Source organism: Natator depressus, chromosome 5, assembly GCF_965152275.1.
Source record: "Natator depressus isolate rNatDep1 chromosome 5, rNatDep2.hap1, whole genome shotgun sequence".
In the NCBI taxonomy this organism is placed as follows: domain Eukaryota; kingdom Metazoa; phylum Chordata; order Testudines; family Cheloniidae; genus Natator; species Natator depressus.
In genome coordinates, this window is record NC_134238.1 from 117,783,681 (window position 1) to 117,806,224 (window position 22,544).

General features: G+C 42.2%; 1 protein-coding gene across 1 annotated transcript in view; it reads left to right on the forward strand.

The window, feature by feature from the left end:
- Positions 1–21,915, forward strand: part of LPAR1 (lysophosphatidic acid receptor 1) — a 105,487-nt gene extending 83,572 nt beyond the window's left edge. Inside the window, exon 4 of the mRNA XM_074953508.1 lies at positions 20,481–21,915. Within this exon, the coding sequence (XP_074809609.1) occupies positions 20,481–20,782 (302 nt within the window). The 3' untranslated portion in view covers positions 20,783–21,915. The remainder of the gene's footprint in view (positions 1–20,480) is intronic.
- The last annotated feature ends 629 nt before the right edge of the window (positions 21,916–22,544 follow it).

A 22,544-nucleotide genomic window follows, 5' to 3' on the forward strand; every position in this document is an offset into this window, starting at 1 on the left:
ACAGCCAGGAAAAATGCTAAGCAGGTAGCAGCTCTTAACTAGCTTTTCAGAGACGATCATATAACTTCTGTTTGGGTAGTGACTTTTTACCTCCTTTGTTACAGATGTATTTGATGCTTCACTCATTTTTTTCATAAATCTTGAGATTTATTTTTTAAGAAGTACCTTCTCTAGACATTTAGCCAGATCTGTTCTAGCAATACGAATGCTGCAAGAGTTTGGTGCATACTCCCCTGTATACTCAGAAGAGAGAAGCCCGTTGGTTGCTTATATAAATTGATACACAGATGGATTGCCATATGTGCTATTTATTTGTTCATGGTATAATCTTAGTATATACCAGCTTTGCAGACAAAGCCATTTCTTTTCTTGTTTTGATCCCTTAGTGCAAGTGAGTTTCTACTGAATAAAAGTCTTCCAGACCTTCTGTGAATTACTGAACTAGTCATAACTGCAAGCACAACTTAAAATATATATATATCAGCACATACTTTGTTCATTTATTTTTCACAACTGTGGTGCGTCTGATACTTTCTTGTTTTGTTTTTCACTGGTTGTACTGGACGCATTTCTAAGGTCCCCATCACTGCAGTAACCCTGGGCGTTCCCTTCCTATGTTTATTCTTAAGCAAGAGACGTCCCTCTGTGGGAGCGTCGCTCTCGTGCCTCCTATCCTCCATCATGTTCTCTTATTCGAAGAATCAGGACCCAAGTGCAATCATGGGCCCTGCCTATCCGTTGGGCAATCATTTGCAGGAAAAAGGCTATCTTGCAACATGTCTGAAAGGTAGTAAAACTCAGGTTCAGAAGTCAGTTCCACAGCGGCAGGTCGTGCACCGGAAAAGCTCTCCTCCCATACTATGAGAGCTCTTAACACAGTGTCCCTGATGAATACAGGGACCATTCCATGATGCAGAACAAGAGGCAGCTGTTGAGGTAACCAGGCCTCAGGCCACTTAAGGATTTATAAATGAACAGGATCTTTAAATGGACTCAGTCAATAGTCAGCCAGCGTAGAGCATGAAGCACTGGTAAGACCATGCCACAGCTCTTAGTTAGTAGGTGGGGTGCCGGGTGCTTTAACATCCAGGTGGCCTCTGCAATCTGCCCAAATGTAGTGGATTACAATAGTCTAGCCTGGAGCTGACAAGCAGATAGATCCAGTGGCTAGAGCGGCAACTGACGGATGAGGCACTCTTCTGAGTTGAGCAGGAAATAGTGTGTGTGACCACTATTCCTGTCTGGCCGTGTGAGAGCAGACACAAGTCCAGCAGGGATGTTAAACCGTCCGCTTCCTTGCACCGTAACCCCCTAAGGTGAACAGGCAGAAAGATACAGCTCCAGTGCCACAAAAAAACTTCTGAATCCATCCACCAGCTTCACAAGCAATTGTTATAAGGCTGTGACTGCAGTACAGGATACACAGTGAGCTTTCTCCTCCTCACTCAGTGCAGCAGAGCTGTTTTGCATAACGAACCAACCAGCTAGTCAACCCCAGTTGCATAGCCCAGACATCAGACCCATCAACCACTGTGAAGAGCTGTCAGCGCGAGCTTTGCTGATGAGAACAACCAAATATGGCTGGAGCTAATAGGGAAAGGAAATACCTCCCCTGACCAGGTTGTATTATCTGCCCCAACACCCCAACAGAGCGTGGCCCCATCAGACATGCTGAAGCCCTGAAAAATGCTAGAATAATTTTAGAATTGAATGCCTCAAATATCTGAGACAAGGTGGATGAGATAATATCTTTTATTGGACCAACTTCTGTTGGTGAGAGAGACACACTTTTGAGCTTACCCAGAGCTCTTCTTCAGTCACTGTGGAGTAACTGGGAAAAGGTTACACATATTTGAGAGCTCTTTGTCTAGAATATCACCTGGTTGAATCATCGCTGGGATTTGTGTTCTGTTATCTTCCACTTTTTAAGTTCTCAGCCATTTTTTCACACATGATTTTGTGAATTATAGTTGTGAGACAGCATGAGCTTTCTGCTACTAGTACTGAAATAATTTTGAGGGTGGTTTCTCTTGTAATGCCGTTGTGCCTATCAGAACAGTTAAATTCTGCAATTAAAAGAAGACTGAGTCAGCACTAGTTTTTGATTCCTTTCTACCACAGCCCAACCCTAGTCTTTCATCGTGCCTGCGGCAAACAGGGAATCAAAGGTTAAAATAGTCATATTGTCAAAAATATGCAGACCGAGCAGCCTTCCAAACATTAACACCACTGTCCTTCGTCATGATTATCAAAAGGCTATTGTCAAGGTGGATTCCCCACTCTGGCACTTTGAGTGCAGAAGGTGGGGGCCTGCAAGGATTTTAAAAATTAATACTGGCCACTCCAGGTTTATATTAAACTCCCAAGGTTACAGCTTTTCTCTGACCTTGGATGGGTAGATGCTGCTACCATCCAAGCGCAGAACCCCTTTGAGAGCCCAGGAAAGCGCACTTGGGAATTCCTTCCTGTGGGGTACCCTCAAGCCCTCCCCCCCCCCCCAGGAAGAGCTGAGAAAGGGGGAAGAAAAAAGGAAATCAGCTGTTGCCACCAGCTAACTAAACAACATGTGCCCAGACCTCTTAAGACACAAAAATCCAGTTATGTTCTTTAAAAAGGTAAATTATATTTTTATTTTTTTAAAAAGAAGAAAATACATTTGGGAACTCAGGCTATTGCTAGATTTTAAAAGAGTAACTACAAGGATTAAGCACCAAGAATAACTTCCTTGAGGTCCATCTTAATGGTTACAAGCAAAACAAAGGCACCTGGGGTTAGCACAGAGGAATCCTCAAGCCATAAAGAAATAAGAGAGAAACCTAATCATGTCTTCTTAGACATTTCCTGATTTACTTACACATCTGGGGTTTTAAATGAGTAGTTTCTTGTAGTTTCATCTGATACTGATGATTTTTCATACCTGGCCCCAAGCTTCTCACAGCATAACTGCTGCCCTGTCCGCCTCTTCCCGGGAGAACAACAACAGACAGACAAAAGGAGAGTCTTTTCTCCATTTAAAAAGTTCTAGCCTTCCCATTGGCTCTTTTGGCCAGGTGTCCACTCACTTCCTCTTAACCTATGCATAACAGTGAGACTTTTTAACCCTTTACAGGTTGAGCAATTAGAGAACAGCTACTAAGAGGGATTTTATAGCTACTGGCTGGCTGGGTGCCCATAAAAGGGAGCTTACCCCTCCCCCCTTATTTATCACACCTATTTATATATAGGTTTTTAGCAGTATCATGATGACTTGAAGACTGTGGTAATGTCCACAGCTGAAAGGCAAGTGCTATTCTCAGTGTGAGAGTGTTTGTTTTTTACTGACCGGTGGATTTAGAATATGAGAACACATTGCCGAGTGACCCAAGAGAGGCCTAGGTGTATGTATATTGTGCATGCAGATTGATTAGCAACATGAAAAGGAATTCAACTCCTTGAGCCAGGTGTTCATATCTTACACGTTGTGAATCTGAAGGAACTCTGTTAGATTCAGTGGATTTGTTACATATCTACACCAGTGAAAGCCGAGAATTATCTACAACAGATAGAAGTTTAAATGAATTAAACCTCTGTTAACTGATATGTAGTGGTATAGCGTCTCCAGTGCATGTCATCTGGCTGTTTCTGTTGCTTTTAATTTCCCTGGTAGTAAAGGGAGCTTGTCCGGACACTGCCAGTTAGCTGAATCCCAGGAAAACTTGAAGGGCTATGGAAACTATGAAGCAGAGACAGTCGAACTGTTAGGTATAAGCTAAATACAGTCCCCAAAGTTCTATGCTTTATCATGTCATCTTGAATACGGAAGTCCAGGCTGGAGGCTACATTTTCCAGCATATTATGGTTCAACCTGATCTAGGCCACCTAGATCCAATGTATGTAGAATTAAACTTGCTCTGCTCCATTTCATGCATATTTGTACTTCACCTTTGGATTTCTGACAAGTTGCCAGTATAGTGCTCATTTGAGCAAAGTTTGGGTGCCCTTTCCAATGACTTTCTTCTGTGACTAAATGGAGTTATAACTATCTGCCTTTTGTCTGAGGGTTTTATACTCCTGCCAATAGTATCTGACAGTCTTCAACATAAAGTTGATAGCAATAGTGAGGTCCCTGGCAGACTTCATGGAGTCTCTGGCACCTCTCCCTATTCAGGGTAAAAATTCTGCTTGAGGAGGTAAGGTTTGCGGGGTGTGTGTGTTTGTTTAGTTAATTAGTTTTCATTAATTAACTTTTTCATTGAAGGTTTATTGGTTTCAGGATAACTTTGTTTTTTGGTTGATAGGGGCTCAGGGCTGGTCTACGCTGGCAAGTTCCTGCACAGTAAAGCAGCTGTTTGCGCTCAAACTGCACACGTGTGCACACTGCCAAGCCACTTTGTGCTCCGCAACTCCTCAGTTGCAGCGCTGCAAAAACCCACCTCGACGAGGCTCCAGCGCTCTATTGCCAGTGTAGACACTTGATTGCTTTCTGGGCTGTACTTGGCCTCTGGAGCTGTCCCGTAACGCCTCAAGTGACCGCTCTGCTCATTGTTTGGAACTCGGCTGCCCTGGAGACACACGCCCCGCTCCTTTCAAAGCACCATTTCTGACAGCCCTTGTGTGCTGTGCTGATCCGCTCCGGGACACAAAGCAAACCATTAATGTGGAATGCTGGTGCTGTTGAACACAGAGGCAGGGTGTGTGTGTGTGTGGGGGGGGGGGGGGGTTCCCCTTCCCCCTTCCCCCTTCCCCCTTCCCCCTCCCCCTCCCCCTCCCCCTGCCTGAGGACTGGTTGCTTCCTGCCGCTGTCTGAACATACAAGACAGCATGCTGACACACTCTGTCCCCTCAAAACACACTGTCTCTCTCCCCCCCTCCACACACACACACACGCACTCCCTGTCACAAACTCTTCCTTCCCGCCCCCACCTTCCGTTGAAAAGCTGCTGATAATGTAGTAGGATGCCCATGGAACAATGGGACTGGGAAACCTGCATTATGTGACACTGTGCCTGTCCCACGAGGCATTGCAAACCCTTCCCAAAGCACCCTGCAGCCAGTTGCTCAGTGGGATACCTACCATCATGCACTGCTGTCTTTGCCGTTGCAAGAGCTGCTAATGTGGATGCGCCTCCAGCGTCACGAGAAGCACAGTATGGACACGCAACAGCAGTTTAATTCCAGCATTTTAATAGAAGTGGTATAACTTGTGGCACAGAAACTTGCCAGTGTAGAAATACCTTTAGAGGCAGAAGGGGGTTTGATAGCTGAGTCTCATTCTTATAGTGGAAAAGGCCTTTTCAGACAGGAAGGTATTGCAGTGTTTCCTGCAAAAAAGACAGTCAGACTCAGGATTTTCCTTATCTCCCCTGGAAGTTTGTTCCATAACCCGATCCCCTTGGCTGAGAGTGCTTTGTCCCCAGTTCTTGTGTGTTTCATTCTGGGTGTATTGATCTATATTGCGCCAGGGGAGTGCAGCTGTCAGTGTTTTATAGATCAAAATTCAGTCTTTAATGTAGTTGGGTTGATCTGTTAATTACTTTAAAAGATTATGATCGTTCCTTAACTACCTAGCCATAATTGGATACCATTAAACTATAACTAGATGGGAGAAAACACATCTGGATTGCTCAGAGTTGATTTGGAATTTGAATTGAATCTGATCATTACAATTATCTGTCTTAGATTCTTGTTCTGTTCTGTTCAGATTTTATACTATCCTCATGGCTATAATGTCTGAGTGGCTTCCAGAAGTGTTTCAGAGTAACAGCCGTGTTAGTCTGTATTCGCAAAAAGAAAAGGAGTACTTGTGGCACCTTAGAGACTAACCAATTTATTTGAGCATGAGCTTTCGTGAGCATCCGATGAAGTGAGCTGTAGCTCACGAAAGCTTATGCTCAAATAAATTGGTTAGTCTCTAAGGTGCCACAAGTACTCCTTTTCTTTTTTCCAGAAGTGTGTTAAGTTAGAAGCAAATTTAGCTCTCTTAAGGAAACCAAGAGTTTCTAATAACTCTATTTCTGCTATCACTAGTAATTTCATCCTACTTATAGTGGGATCACATCATCTCCTAATATTTAAACTTCACACACACATCATTTTGTCAGAAACTTACGTTGCAGTTGGAGCTGATCCAATCATAATACAAGTAATGCTTAAGGACTTTAACAACAAAAGAAATCACATTGAAAAGATATTAAACAAACCATATTGTTTAAATGTAGCATTGTGATTGAACTTGGAGAAGTACCAAAATACTAGAAGCGGGGAGAGGGAGGGGTAGGACATTTTTAAAAGAAAGCACTTTCAACTTCAGCATGAAATAATTTTCTGTGATTAAAAACTGCAATATGTGTGGTAGTAAGGAAACGCCAAAGTCTTCAATGTGTTAAATATACATTGCAGACTCAGGTGCTCACGAAGTCTGGTTTGTAAGCGGCTTCATTCAGCGTGCCAATTGTCCACTCTGTGCCTCAGATGACCTCTTGTGGTGAGCCCTCGTGTTTGCATAAGCATGTCTACTGCTGTAGCAAGGTTCAGAATGGCTTTTTTAAAAATTAAAGGGGCACCAAGTGTCAAAGAAATTCGTAACAGCGAAATTACTTTTAAAATTCCGAGTATAAGTTCAGGTGCGCTTAATGCCTTACATAAAAAAGACCTACTTGGCTAAGTGCTTCTGCTTAGAAAAATATGGCCAGATCTTCAAACTTGCCTAGTGATTTTGTGTACCTACGTTTTTGAATGTCCGACTAGAGGCATCTCTAAAGAGGCCGGATTCTCATAGAGTGGATGCTCAGCACTTTTGGAAAAGGTGGTCCTTTTAAGGTCTCTCAGGTCGGCACCTCAAACTCATTAGTCATTTTAAAAAATCTTGGACATAGTAGTTGTAGGCCCCCTTTACTAGAGGGGCCTCTGAACTTTATTGGGAGTGTTCCAGTTGGGAAGATCCTGTGTGCTGCAATCTAGACTTAGAGACCACAACTCCCATGATGCCTTGGGGAAAAAGTGAGATGCTTGCTCTTCCAAGGAGTGCAAGGAGAGCAGGCAATGGGCTCAATTTTGGGAAAGGAGCCAGATTGCTGGTGTGGAGCTCTGTCCATACCAGGAGCTGCTGCTAGGAAGCCAGAAGCTGCTGTCGAGAGCCTGTAGGGGCCTTGATTGAGCAGGGAGCTTCATAGGTGGTTGGTGGCTTCCCTGGAGCCAGGGCAGAGACTATTGCTGTGCCTGGAGCTGACTGAGGTGGGCCTGCAGTGAAGGGCTGGGAGTAACCCCCACTCTGGTTTGGGCAAGTACTTGCAAGAGGAGGGGCACAGCAGAGAGACTGAGTCTGAGGAGAGGCAGAGTGATCATCACACCGAACCAGGACCCAGAGCTGCTGACATTTGGTGGGGCTGGCTCCAATCGTCAGTGGGGTTGTGCAGCTTGTTGCCTTGGCTGGACTGATCCACAGAACTAACTAACTGAGTGCCGTCTCCAGCTGCAGATCTTCCAGCATGCCCACGCAAGCGCCTAGGACTTGAAATCCAGAGGAGTTTACACTCCGGGGTGGGGTAAAGAGTGGCTGTGTAAATGCCAGTTAGATAAGTTTCATTTATTACTGTATAGTATATTTGTTAATTGGTTTTATTCAACTGCCCTCTGTGGATTTAAATTAATAGTGACATTTAATCTTAGTCGGTTATACCATTAACTTTGTTGTTAGGTAAAGGTGTGTTAACTCTAATTTAAGTACATGGGATGTATATTATTTATATATTTGAGTTAGACCCATGCCACAGGTGGTGGTTGTTAGTATAGGTTTATTCCTGGAGGTTCCCGAGGCACGCCCTTGAGTGTGTACAGGGACCAGCCAGAGGGAGGCACCGCCAATTGTAAATTCCTTTAGGAGTAAAGGGACTGCAGCAGAGGAGTAGATAAAGGATTCTCACCTATCCAACATCACCACTGGTATACTCAGGATCTCTTTTAATGTCAACATCATCAGGCACGCAGGTGAGTGTTGCTGGCTCCCAAGTAACCCAGGGAGGAAAGGGGGGGATTACATAGTCTTCTAAGCATCTGCTTCAGACCAACTAATATTAATTACTTCACTTTTTGGGGGGCCAGTTTCTTTCAAAAAATTAAAGCAAATAACATCCAGTGGTAGCCATAAGCTATAAATTTGTGTAGTCCAGCTGCCAACAAATAGTCAAATCCAGCCTAAAAAGCTGCAGGTGGGAGGGGATGTATGCACTGAAAATATCTTCTCCTCCTTCCAGCTCTCCCCAAATCTGAATTCCTTTAATCATCATCTGCTTTTCCTTGACCCTTGTCCAATGTGTAACACAGTATTACATAGGTCTGTGCCAATGGCACAAGTACCGCAAAGGTCGGACTCTGCAAGACCCTGTCATCGACGATATTTTATGCACCCATTCCAGCCAAGTTGCTATTACAGGCGAGGTTGTGTCACCCGTTGTGCCCCCTTAGGAGCGCTAAGGCCATTATTTAACTTTGCAAGATGATGATAGACACCAAAACTTCCTGTTTGTGTCAAGTTTTTGGCAAGGGTGAGGCTCGGGAACTGTCATTTTATTTTATGGAGGGGAAAAATATTTAAATTTCCTTGGGAACAGCTGGACCTCATTCATACATTAGCTTCCCATAACTTTCTGGTTTAGAAACCAGCCAAAATCTTGACCATTGTCACTTAATGATTTCCTGTTTTGTTTAAAATGCTTTTCTATAGATAAACAGTTTACTGTCTTCCTTTAGGGAAAAAATGAACTCACTTATTCATGAACCTCACTAAATTCAGTTATTGGATTAATGGTGAATTATTTTTTCCCCTTCAGATCTTTAATTTAAGAGATGTTAAATGCATGTTGCTAAATTGTTTCAGCCCAAGATTTTACAGTTGTTCAAGGAAAGGAGATTTCATGCACCAATCCCGAAGAATGCCTTTTAATAAATAACTTACACTGTATATGTGAAACGCAGGACTTTTGTGTGCTCCTTAATTTAAAAAAAGCTATTATAATTGGAAACCTATATGGTTTACTTCCATGTCCCTTCAGTCTTTGGCTTCTCTTGTAGGAGTGTCTCAGTCAGTCAGTCAAGTCTGATGGAGGAGATGGTCCCTTACAATTGGGACAGAGACCCTCAAATTTATTTCACGTGGCTACTAAACAGCTAGCAGACAGCAGCGGCTCTCAGTAGGCGCTGGTGCTGGAATTGAACCCACAACTTAGAGATAAGGTGATCAGTCTTTCTCTTTGCATCCCCACTGCCTCCCGTTTTCTTTTTTCTCTTCATATTTTCCTGGGTTTTAGCTGTTGCTATGAGATGTTTCAAGAGCTCTTAACTCTAAATCGAAAACGAAGGGGCATTTGGTGATTTGCAAGCATTAGATATAAGGAAGCCACAGACAACACATGTGCACATAACTACTATTTAAACAATAGGACTGTTCTAAGGCTTTATCCAACTGTCAGTGGAAAGATTGCCATCAAGCCAAGTCTTCCAGAGCAAACTTGCTTGTGTATTAGTCTGAGACTATAGCAGGCTCACTATATGTATGTTGTGTTTTTCCTAGACCTCATGTGCTGCTAACAAACTAGGATTGGTTTCAGAGTAACAGCCGTGTTAGTCTGTATTCGCAAAAAGAAAAGGAGGACTTGTGGCACCTTAGAGACTAACCAATTTATTTGAGCATAAGCTTTCGTGAGCTACAGCTCACTTCATCGGATGCATACTGTGGAAAGTGTAGAAGATCTTTTTATATACACACAAAGCATGAAAAAATACCTCCTCCCACCCCACTCTCCTGCTGGTAGTAGCTTATCTAAAGTGATCACTCTCCTTACAATGTGTATGATAATCAAGTTGGGCCATTTCCAGCACAAATCCAGGTTTTCTCACCCCCCATTATTATCATTACCAGCAGGAGAGTGGGGTGGGGGGAGGTATTTTTTTCATGCTTTGTGTGTATATAAAAAGATCTTCTACACTTTCCACAGTATGCATCCGATGAAGTGAGCTGTAGCTCACAAAAGCTTATGCTCAAACTAGGATTGGTTTTCTCACAGTATAAATTGTCACTTGCCAATCTTCTTGGGGGGAAAACTGCCATTTATTTCTTTCTCTTTCTCTTTCTCTTCCTCTTTCTTTCTTTCTCTTAAAAAGTGAAGCAACCATGCCAAGATCATGACAAATATGTAGTCTATAATGTAGTGGAAAACTGGAGCTCAGCTGTGGGTAGAACAACAATGTGGTGACCAAGTTGGCATAGCAAACCAAGCAGTGTAGTTGCCCAAAAAGAGTTTAGCACAAAAAATCTGAAGAGGGCACAGAGATTTTGCTGCTCCTTTGAAGAGGAGAGAAAAGGACTGTGGTGAAGAATTTAGGTGATGAACCCTGCATGCTACGTCCTGTTCAAGATGTGCTGTCCTGTGATGTTAATTAGCGCACTGTGCAGTTGTGACTCATACTCACTAGCGGTCACGGGCAAATGCAGTCTTTTCTCTGGAACATTCTGATTGTCTTCCATTACAGTGCACTAAACGTGAAGGAATACAACAGATTTCAATAGGTTTTTCCTCACTAGTTTAGGATAGAATTCCTTTCCATCGGGAATGTTGCAACTTCTCTAGAAGTTGGTGCTTTCTGGATGCCAGTGTAGGAGACATTGCTCCCGGGGTGCACAAACTTCTAACAAGAGCCAGGAAGGAAAAAGTTGTTTTGATTCATGTTAAAGCCAGTGACATTAGTGTCAAGAAACTGCATGTGCCGAGACCTGCAATAGAGATGGAAACTTTAAATAAGATGAAGGCTTAACTGTAAAGAGTTTTTTGTTTTTCAGAAATACTGTCAGTGACACGTTTAGTTCTGGGTAGATAGTGATGGACAAAGCAGCCGAAGTGGCTGGCTAGAGTGGTAAATCTTGTGCTGCTGGCAAACTAGGTGTCAGCTCATGCCAAGGTCCCCAGGTCTCAGCTGAACGCTGGCAAATACATAGTTGGAACCAGTCTTGCCCACCTGTGTGTTAGTATTCTTCAAATAGGCACTAAGATTATAAGAATGTGTTTAGTGTTCATTGAATGCTTGTGAGTTGCTTCATGCATTCATCAACATCTGTATTCCGTATTGTAAGGTAATATTTAATCATTTGTATCGTAAGCCTCTGTAACTATCACCAGACAGGAGAGAGAGATTAACTAGTGTGAAATGCTGATCTCCAGCAGAAGAGGTTACGTCCTTCCCAACAGGAAAAGGCCATCAGTGCCAGATGGACTATAGTGGGACATTAAAAAGGATAGAAGGCTTTGTGTTTCAGCTATTCCCTCCACACACCCCATGAAAGAGTCATGCAAGTGAATTCCTCCCATCTGCTGAGTTCACAGTTTAGAGTACATGGGAGGGAACGAATAAAAACCTTAACAAGAAGGAACTGTATCTCTATGCTGCTTGGACTCTGGGTTGGCCCTAAAAGAAATCTAGAGCTTGCTTATTATAGAAGCTTCTATTACCTTTTCAGACTTAAGATTGTAGCTCATTTGTGTATCTGCTTACCTGCTTTAACCTTGTAAATAACTGTCTTATTTCCTTTTCCTAGTAATAAATTTTAAATAGTTTATTATAGCGTTGGCTACAAGCAGTGTCTTTTTTATGATATCAAAGGTGTAATTTACCTGGGGTGAGTGACTGCTACTTTTGGGACTGGGAGTAACCTGAATATTGCTGTGGTCTTTGATGTAAGGGACCATCTGTCACAAAGTTATGCTTATCTGGATGGCGAGACTGGGGAGTACCCAAGGGGACTGTCTGTGTGTAAGTACTTGCGGAGTTTACTCTTGATGATTGGTTGGTGCAAATAGAACTCACAACCAGTTTGGGGGTTTTGTCATGTTTCCTAACAGTCTGCCATGTGAGTGGTACCCAGGCTCTTGAGCTACCGCAGGACAGCTTCACACTTTTATTGAGCAGTTAAGCAGGTAATTGGATGGCGATGAGGAACCAGCAGAGGAGATACTAGGAGGATGGAGGAAGTTAAGGAATGAGAATAATACTTCAGAAAAAGTCACTTTCTAAATTGTAGAACTGTAGGAAGCATAACCAAAAGCAAAAAGAACTAGCAACATATACACTTTTAAAAATTTATTTTAATTTTTTAAGATTTTAAAATTATGCACTCAACCTAAAGAATATAGTGAGGAAGTGAAAATCACGTACACATATATTATGAATTATAAATGGTTTAGAACATGTGATGACATTGATGTAGGTAGAGAACAGAAAAAGAGTTCAAAGATTAACATATGCCAAAGAATCCTGCATGCCCCCTAGAAATATCTACTGTAACAGCATGCTAGAAACTTCAATAATGTGGAAAGATGGAGTGATTTTTTTTAAAAAAAAAGAACTAAAGGGTAAGGAAGACAAAGGTGAGAGATTAAATAGCAAGCCCAGGGAGGAAGTCAGCCCTGTGAGGTCAGTAGATGTTTGCACTGGTTCCCGCCACAAACAGAGCAAAGGCAGAGCATGAAGGATGTTTTCACAAGATACTAAGTCACTAGAATGTTGAAGTGTGTAAGTGGCTCAAGAGGAGAACAGCCACGGTCCTAGGAAAGAGGGTAATTTGTTGACAGGAGAGAGACACACACACACACACATTGCTAAAATCTGAACAAATTCTATGCCTAAATGATCAGCATCAGATGGCAACAGATATCAAAGCAGACATGTGCTTTATTCCCTAAGGGAGGGGAAAGAAATACTGGGAAAAGTTGGGATGTCTGCATAATAGGTAATCTGGGTATTACATTGTATGAAAATGGACCAAACTCAACATCCCAACAATCTGAAGGAAGAATCAAAAAGAGATAGGGGTTCAGGAAGGAGAGGGATGTAATCTTGGTAGACACAATTTATTGAAAATTCTTTTCGCAAGTGGACCGAAAAATGCAGCAAATGTGGTGATATTTGAGCAGAAATTCTGGCCTTATGGAACGCAATGGGAGTTTTGCTATTGACTTGAATGGAACCAGGATTTTACAGGTGACTCTGGAATGGTGATGTCTATAGGGAGTTCCAATGGCTGGCCTGGTGAAATGTTGCTGGAAACACTGATGCGGTAGGATGACCAATTCATGGCTCTTTGTGGTATTCTGTCTGGCATGCTACCTTCTGCACGCCATCTTTCCCTCATTCCGTGGTGTATCACTTCCTCTCTTAGCTTTGGTTCTCCTGCTCTGAATTCTCTTACAATATGTACATACTGTTTTATGGTGGGATGAATATGGCATGTTTTTCTGATGTCATCGTAACGGTTACAGATCACGTTTGCCTCTTGCATACAATCGAAGCATTTAATTAAAAAAAACAACTGGTGGGAACTGCAGCAGAGCATACAGTACAATGTATATAGTCAGAGCACAACCATGCTTTCAACAAAACACTGCTGTGTTGGTGTACAATAGTGTCACGCTCATGCAGGAACACATTTCTTATTCCATATTTGTTCAGCAATGCATACCAGAGGGTCAGCTTGCTCAGATGAACTCTCTGAAAGTGGCAGAAACTGTTGGCATGTTGCGATGGCATTTACTGCTAGGTAGAATTCTTTTGCCCTGTGTTCAACAAAGCCACTGTCCCTACATATGTTTATCGGCTAGCTCATTCTGAGAGGAGGGATTTCAAATCTGGAACTTGCTTCCCCTTTGCTCTGCTGAAGCCTGAGTTTGTTGACTTTCTGTGTATTTTGTAAGGGAACATCTTTTCCCCTAGACGTTTTCTGAGGGAGTCAGTGGAAGGGCAGAGCTTTTGTTGTGATGAGTTGTGGAGAGCTGAATTGGGTTGGTTAGAACTTGGCCTTTTTTAAAAATATCTTCATGGAGCTTGAGTTTCAGACAGGCACATTTTAGAAATTGAAATAAAAACTATGTGAAAAAACCTGACTCAAAATTTCCAACCAAAGCTTCAAACTCATAGTAATAACTATTTGTTCTTGAGCTGAGAGTTTTGGGTGATACATTAGCCATTTTGGAGAAAATAAGGGAGCATCATATCTGGCTAGAAATAGAAGAAAAATTACTCCTATTCTGTATACTTGCAGAACCATTAACTGTATTCACTATTACTTGTTACAGATAATAATATGCAACTTAGAATGAACCTTCTGAATTTTGTATTAATGGAAAAAGACAATAAGCTGTAAATAAATGCTAATGTAATTCATTGGGAGTTTAGCTCTTCATGCTACACACATGAGAATTGCAGCCTAAGGAAGCTTACTGATATCAAAGGCATGAAAACCATGTGGCTGTCTCGTGGCTAGTTAGCTACATTCCAAGTTACTGGAGCTAACAGTTTTCCCTATGGAGAAATTAATCATACTTAGCTATTTAGCATTTGTCATGACTAAAATCCTAGAAATTGTCATGCAGTATGGACGCTATCCCTGTTGCTCTGTTTGACCACGCTTTGACTCCTATAGGATTTGATCTTTCTGAGCCTCGTTTCTGCCTTTATTTTGCTCAATTAAGGTTGTTTTCCGGAGATGCTTCCTGCTACACCTGGCCCTGAGTGACAGCTCTAACCAAGTGCAGTGTAACCCCTCCTGCAAGTGTATGGGTACTGCTAGTCTGGGGCTAATTTTAATGCAGTCATTTTTTTCCTGTCCTCTACAGGATGCTACATCCCAATTCACTTTCACATCATTCCCAGGCAGCATTCCCACCACTCCACTCCTGCCCTTCCCACCCCAAAAGTCTCCCGACCCTGCATTTTCCGCCACCAACCAAGTGCTGCGACACTTCTTCCCCTGCAGGTAACCAGCTGCAACACCCAGTATCCTCCTCACAGCTGCAGCGCTCCTCTTCTCCTAGCCCTAGGTCTCAATGTCTCCAACAGAGTAGGGAGTGGACTCAAGAGAGGCAGCTGCCCAGGCCGAATCCTCTGATGGGAACAGGAGGAGAGACCGGCTGGAGAGCAGGGCAGCGGAGACTGGCGTAGTGGAGGGGGACAAAAGTGGGGAGGAGTTTGGGTACTGGGAGAGGACAGTCCTGTGCATGGGAGAGTGGATGGACATATTTATGGAAGGACTAATGTGGAGTAACTAATAATACAGAGGACTTACAGTAGTTTATAGGTAAATAAGCACTTTTCCTGGCTGCGTAAGTATCACTATTATTGTTTGTTTGTTTTACGGGTCGTGCCTAGGGAGTCCTAATCCTGGACCAGGATCCCATTGTGCTAGGAGCTGTGAAAACACAAAACAAAAAGACCTCCCTGCCCAGACAGCTTCCAGTCCAAGTGAGACTATACAATATGAGTACTATTCACCCCAGTTTTCAAATGAGGCACCAGGCATGACGAAGTTAAAGGCATTGCTTGCAAATGGTGAATGCAATGCTGCAGCCAGGCCTGGGACAGAGGGGAGTATGTTGGGGGGGAATTATATGGTTAAACAGGAGGAAGTGAGTGCTTCAGAATACATCACATCTTATCAGAGCTGTGCAATAACTTCCCTTTCCTTCCTCCTGTCTTTCTTTCAGATTTTATTACCTTGGTCTCTTTCATTCCTTCAGGCTTTGCCTCGTTGTTTTCTTGTCCAAGCGAAACACACTTTATTTTTATATTCGCAAGAAGTGCTGATATTCCTCTCCCGTTTAGGGGGGAGGAGCAGGGGAATTGTTGAGCTTGGAAAACTGGGAATAGGCAAATCACCGTGGTGCGTGACTTGGCAGGGATCAGACACCTTCTATTTTATGTTGCAGTTGTAAAGTAGGAGAAAATGAATGTTCATGGAATAAATGTAATCTTATCCCATTTTAGGCAAAAGGGCAAAGAGCGCTAATTAGGAAATGCATCATCTGCTAATCGGAGAACTTTTAAAAGAGTTGCCGTTCAGTCCGGTAACTTAAAAATTAGCACGTAACTCTTTGGCGTGTGGGTTACTGTGGGACAATGTGAAGGCTTGAGGCTGTTTTGTGGCTTAAAACCAGAGCAGTAGGGGGCAGCAGAGAGACACAGCAGCCCATTGGGAGTTCTTGGGTGTGTTGACTACAAGCAGAGGAGGAATGTGACACGTGCACCACTCTTTGGTGTCATATGTTCTCTCCCACTCAGGGCCAGCTACGTTGGCACTGCCCCTCCTTCGTCCGGGGAAGCCAGTGCCACAGGTGGGACTAGCTTGGAATAGTCTGTTACAGGGCTGGGCTCACTTGAGCCCTAAGGGAACAAGTTGTCTCTGAGTTTCCAATAATCTCATCAAAGTGAAGCTTAATACAACATTATATTGCAGTTGGTACTGGATAGGTTTCCAGCTAAAACAGGGCTCTGTTTTCACACTGTAACTGCAATAAAAACATCTGTGAAACTCGAGTAAAACTAGACCAAGTGCTCTTCCCTTGCAGAAAGCCTGACTTGTGCATGCTGGGGTAATGGCTTGAATTCCATTTACCTTCATTTGGTTTTGGATCTGCAATGTGTCTGCTTTTGCTTAAAAAACAAACAAGCCCCAAAATCCATCAACCTGAAAATGTGTTCTTTTCTCAATCACGCTTGTCAGATCTACTTCCAGTGATGTCTGTTTCTTCAGAAGAGGGCCTCTTGTTCTTTCATTGGCTCTCACGTTGTTTGTGTAAGCAAAGCCATTGGTTGAAGACCGCATATATGGGTAGAGGAAACATAGACTGTCGTCAATGATTGACCAAACTGACAGATTGTGACTGGTTGATATAAAGTGTGAATGTGACTACTATACATCTTGCACTGAAGCAGAGACCTAAATAAACATCACTTTGTTTCCGGATGGTCCTTTATGTTCTATACTTCACTCCTGCGGTATCTTCTCATAATTATGATTGATATTTTGTCACAGATATTTTTAGTAAAAGTAACGGATAGGTTGCAGGCAGTAAACCAAAATTCATGGAAGCCCGCAACCTGTCTGTGACTTTTACTAAAAATATAGGGGGGAAGGATTGACGGGGGGACAACTGCAGCCAGAGAAAGGGAATGAGAGCCCAAGCCCTGCTGTATGGGGGATGTCCAACAACGCAGTGGTTGAGAGCTCCAGGCCCCCTGCTGCCCTCCATGGCTGAGAACTGCGGGGGCCCCACCATGCTGGGGCTGAAGTGGAAAATGTCACAGAGGTCTCTGAAAGTCATGGAATCTCTGACCTCCATGACATAATCTTGTTCTTACTCATATTATACATTTTTTCTTGTTGATATTCCAAACATTAACAGTAGGAGACTATGTTCCCTCTGAGTCCAAGCGGCTAATAGTGTTGTATGCCATCTTCTCAAAGGGTTTATTCTCATGAGGCATGTCTTTGGAAAAAAAAATTCTATCACAGTTAAATGTTTGGTACCATTCATCTGTTGTGCATAATTGTTCACTGTTTGTAAATCAGTTATGTCATATTTACCCAAGACAGTCCAAATTTGGAACATACAACAACACAGATAGTGGAACATACATAAGAACGGACATACTGGGTCAGACCAAAGGTCCATGTAGCCCAGTATCCTGTCTTCTAACAGTGGCCAATGCCAAGTGCCCCAGAGGGAATGAACAGAACAGGTACTCCTCAACTGATCCATCCCCTGTCGCCCATTCCCAGCTTCTGCTAATCGCCATTGATGGACCTATCCTCCATGAACTTATCCAGTTCTTTTTTGAACCCTGTTACAGTCTTGGCCTTCACAACATCCTTTGTGTGAAAAAAATACTTCCTTTTATTTGTTGCCTATTAATTTCATTTGGTGCCCCCTAGTTCTTGTGTTATGAGAAGGAGTAAATAACATTTCCTTATTTACTTTCTCCATACCGGTCATGATTTTATAGACCTCTATCATATCCCCCTCCCTTAGTAGTCTCTTTTCAAAGCTGAAAAGTCCCAGTCTTATTAAACTCTCCTCATATGGCAGCCATTCAATACTAATCATTTTTGTTGCCCTTTTCTGAACCTTTTCCAATTCCAATAGATCTTTTTTGAGATGGGGCGACCACATCTGCACGCAGTATTCAAGATGTGGGCATACTGTGGATTTATATAGAGGCAGTATGATATTATCCGTCTTCTTATCTATCCCTTTCTTAATGATTCCCAACATTCTGTTCACTTTTTTGACTGCCGCTGCACATTGAGTGGATGTTTTCAGAGAACTGTCCACAGTGACTCCAAAATCTCTTTCTTGAGTGGTAACAGCTAATTTAGACCCCATCATTTTATACGTATAGTTGGGATTATGTTTTCCAATGTGCGTTATGTTGCACTTATCAACCTTGAATTTCATCTGCCATTTTATCGCACAGTCACTAGTCTTGAGAGATCCTTTTGTAGCTCTTCGCAGTCTGCCTGGGACTTAACTATCTTGAGTAGTTTTGTATCATCTGCAAATTTTGCCACCTCACTGTTTACCCCTTTTTCCAGATCATTTATGAATATGTTGAATAGGACTGGTCCCAGTACAGACCCCTGGGGGACACCGCTATTTACCATGCTGAAAACTGACCATTTATTCCTACCCTTTGTTTCCTATTCTTTAAGAAGACAGATTTATGAAGATGATGATTTTTGCTTGTTGTGATAGCCCCCTAAATGTTCTAACAAGTCTCTAAGGTGCCACAAGTACTCCTTTTCTTTTTGCGGATACAGACTAACACGGCTGATACTCTGAAACCTGTAAATGTGCTAGGTATTTTCAAAACATGGAGCGAGACAGTCTCTGCCACAAAGATATTTCATTTGAATCCTAGACAGATGCATCATGTAAGAGCTACAACAGGTGGAGAAATAAGGTCTCATGGCTACTTTATTGTTATGCATAGCCACAATATTTGCAAAGCACCCGTTCCCTGAAAAAAAAACCAACACTAAAATCCGCTTGGTGGACGCAATGCCCTTTCACCCATGCTCTTTGAGTATCCATTCTGACCTTCTTCCTTCTCCCTCCATTTATCAGACCTGGAAGTCATTCCATGTCACCCCGGACATCAGTGATTCTTCGGGCTATGAAGGTTGCCTTTGCCTCAGTCTTTCGGTGAAGTTTGAATGGGAGGTGCCTGAGGAGGAATGGTGTCTGAAAGTTCCTTTAAATTGTGGTGTTGCTTTGGATTGGTCTGGGGATAGTGCAGTCAGTGCATGGCATTTATTTACTCAACCATTTTGAAAAAAGATAATTGAGATTTCACCCAGAGGCACCGAGCATACAAGCATGTCTATAAAAGTAGGTAACAAGAGAACAGTGCAACCCTGAGTCTTCGCATAAGTGTTCTGGGGCCTTCATTCTGTTGGAGCAAGGTCTGTGGCTGAACAATGGCCTGTGTGAAATGAATTTGATGGCCTATCTGTTTCCCAATGAAAGGTGTCCAAATTGCACAAAACCACCATTTGCCATAGGTGAGAATAACTGACACCTTCTTGGCAGACACAGCAAAGAGGCTGTGGGATGAACGGGCCATGCATAGTAAACTATTTTCCCCCTTGAGTTGACCCCTCCAGTCACAATGGGGGTACGCTAACGCTGTGATGGCTGCAGCATAAGAACCTAAACAGAATAGAATGTACAGGGCGATATACGGAAGCTTGTATTGTCATTGCTGTGCTAAATATGTCTGTACGTAGGGACTTTATTTTTTCATTGATGTCAATCCAGCAAATCTCAGGAGCATTGAAATCCCCCCATTTTCTCTCTCAAATATTTTCATGTCAGAGCTTCCTCTTCTATGTATATATTGGAAGCATCTTGAAGTGCCCAGTAAGAGAGTACCATACCTAAACTCACTGTCCCTATTAAAATAATAGCTACTTGATTTCATCCCTGCACTTAAATACAGAATTTTGTTCTGAGCTTTACCCACAATCTGTTCTGCAAGTGTTGGGGAGGGGGGGGGGGAAGTGTTTTAATCAATGCAAGATTCTTTGACAATCGTGCTGCTGAAGCCTTAGGAGCTTCTGAATTTCTGCTGAAGAGAGCTCTAAGAAAGGAAATAAAGCCCTTTGACCGACTACCTTTCAGTGCACGGAGGGCATGTTTAGTACTTTCTGTTACATAATGGGCCTGAAATGGATTAGCAGGACCCAAACAAATTCTTTTCCTTGAGAATTACTCCCTGCATCGCTTCTCTCTTTCTGCTGCTTCATTCACAGTGCTAACAGAAGGGTTGTCTTTGTTGTTGTTAGCTTGAGAAGTAAATTGCAGCATTGTCTCCCCAGAGCAAGATTTAATCAAAGGTTTCTAGCTGAAGTGGAAAAATGCTCCTCATTATCACCTTTAAATGGAAATATATTTGCCAAGGAGGGGATATTTAAAGGGGAGGGGTGGCTCTTCTTCTGGTTTGAAGTGCTGCCAGAAAACGTTATTTTCAGATTTTAAGAGAAACCTCTCAAAGAAATCATTGCTGGGAGTATATTTATTGTAGAAAAATAAAATTAAACATTGCTGCTTTTGGTCAGATCATTTGCACAGCCTTTTATGTGATTAAAGCATTGATATTTGATTGTTCTTTCTCACTAGGTGCTTTTATAATCTGCTGGACCCCAGGATTAGTCTTGTTGCTCCTTGATGTTTGCTGTCCTCAGTGTAATGTCCTGGCCTATGAAAAATTCTTCCTGCTACTTGCTGAATTCAACTCTGCCATGAACCCCATCATCTACTCCTACCGGGACAAGGAGATGAGTGCTACCTTCAAACAGATCCTCTGCTGTCAGCGCAGTGAGAATGCCAACGGCCCCACCGAGGGTTCTGACCGCTCTGCTTCGTCGCTCAATCACACCATCTTGGCTGGAGTACACAGTAATGATCATTCCGTGGTTTAAAAAGGAACTGAAAGATCAAAAAGAACCGCCGAGAATTTTTATTGATGGACGAACAATAACAGGCTCGAAAACCACATAGAGAGGGCTGGGCACAAGGAAAGTAACAAACTCACAAGACATTTTTAAATACTAATGGACTACAGAACTCTTTTTTTTTTTTTTTTTTTTTTTTTCCAGAAAACGCACCCACGCACAACACCAACCATGTATGCAGAACTGGCCATGCTATAGCCCTCGTCCTTTCTTATACTTTCTGAAAGTAGAAAGCCGATGCCTTGCAATGGAATTCATAAGTAGCACTAGGAAAGTCTTATTTAGACTACACTAACTAGACTGTCAGAATATGCTTTGTCTTGGTGCCAGTTGAAATCAACTCCGATTAATTAAGCGTATACCTGCTTCACTGCATTTACATGTAGGCCCTTAGTCTTGTTTTTAAAAAAAGAACGCATTTCATTTAATAGACACTTAATATTTATCACCATCCGCATGCTTGTGATGGACATTAACTGTGCAGGGAGAAAAAACCATGCTGTAGTCTTTGTATTCTTAGCTACGATACCATAACTACAACAAAACAAAAATATTTTTCTAATACAGGCCACAGGAAAATGATGGAAATTCTGACTCTTCCTACCTTCTTCACTGGTGTGAGAGCACACTTGTTCTCTGTGTTGGTGGATTATTTTAATTACGAAAAAGATGCTCATTGTAATGTCCACAGGAAAGTAGAAAAGCATAGACTGTATTACAGTGTTTGTTTAGATTATGAAATAAACAGTACTCTAGTCACAAGGTAGTTAACTTTCTTTTTTGAAGTGTGGTCTTGAAATAGGTAACGTACACAAGAGGTCCCAAGTTTATTCATGGTCAGCTCCTTAACGTAGGATATGTCTTTAATGCTCTAAAAGAGAGACAGTCGTGAGGCTAAACTGAAGCACAAGAGTGTTTTGTAAGATGTATTTATGGTGTTGGAGTGTTTTTCCTCATTCATTGTGGAATGCAAAGGGATTTTTTTTAATACATAATATAGCGTACTTTGTAAACATTTTTTTAAAAAAAGAAATCTTTTTTTTTTTTTTGCACTGAGAGAGACATTTTTGAGGGTATCTAAACAATTATTTACCCTTCATCTCATCAACAGTAGTTACTTGGAGCTAAGGTACAATTTAATTTTTTTAATGAGACCAAATATATAATCTGTCAAACAACTGAAACCTCCATTATGATAAGCCAGCCAAATATCTGGACATCTCATACATGGCTACTTTTAAGAAGAGATACCACCTGTCCAAATATAAACTCGTATGAATTATTAAATACTAATGAAAATCCATGGTCTGCCATCAAATAAATTTTAGTGAAGAAGAGATCTTTGTATTAAAGAACTTGGGACCTTTGTATGCCAAATTACTTGTTTGTGTGTGTGCGCCCAAGTGTGCATAACAATGTAATGGACCATAAGTAAAGTTCATGAGAGGTGGTTTTCCATGTTGTTAGATGCCTAAATAATAACTTGCTTGAGGTTTATCAGTCAGTTTAAAGCTCTGGAATGTTACGTAACAGGTGTTGGAATACTGTCATGAGGCTATTGTGCAGAGGTGGATAGAGTATGTAGATTTAAGAAGGATTCCTGAAAAAGGGAATTCAGCACCAAGGAGGCAGAGAGAGCGTAAAGTTGCCAGTGAGTGTGAAATCAATGGGAGTTTTGCCATTGATTTCAGTGGAGCCAGGATTTTCACCTGTAATGTTTAGCAGGTAT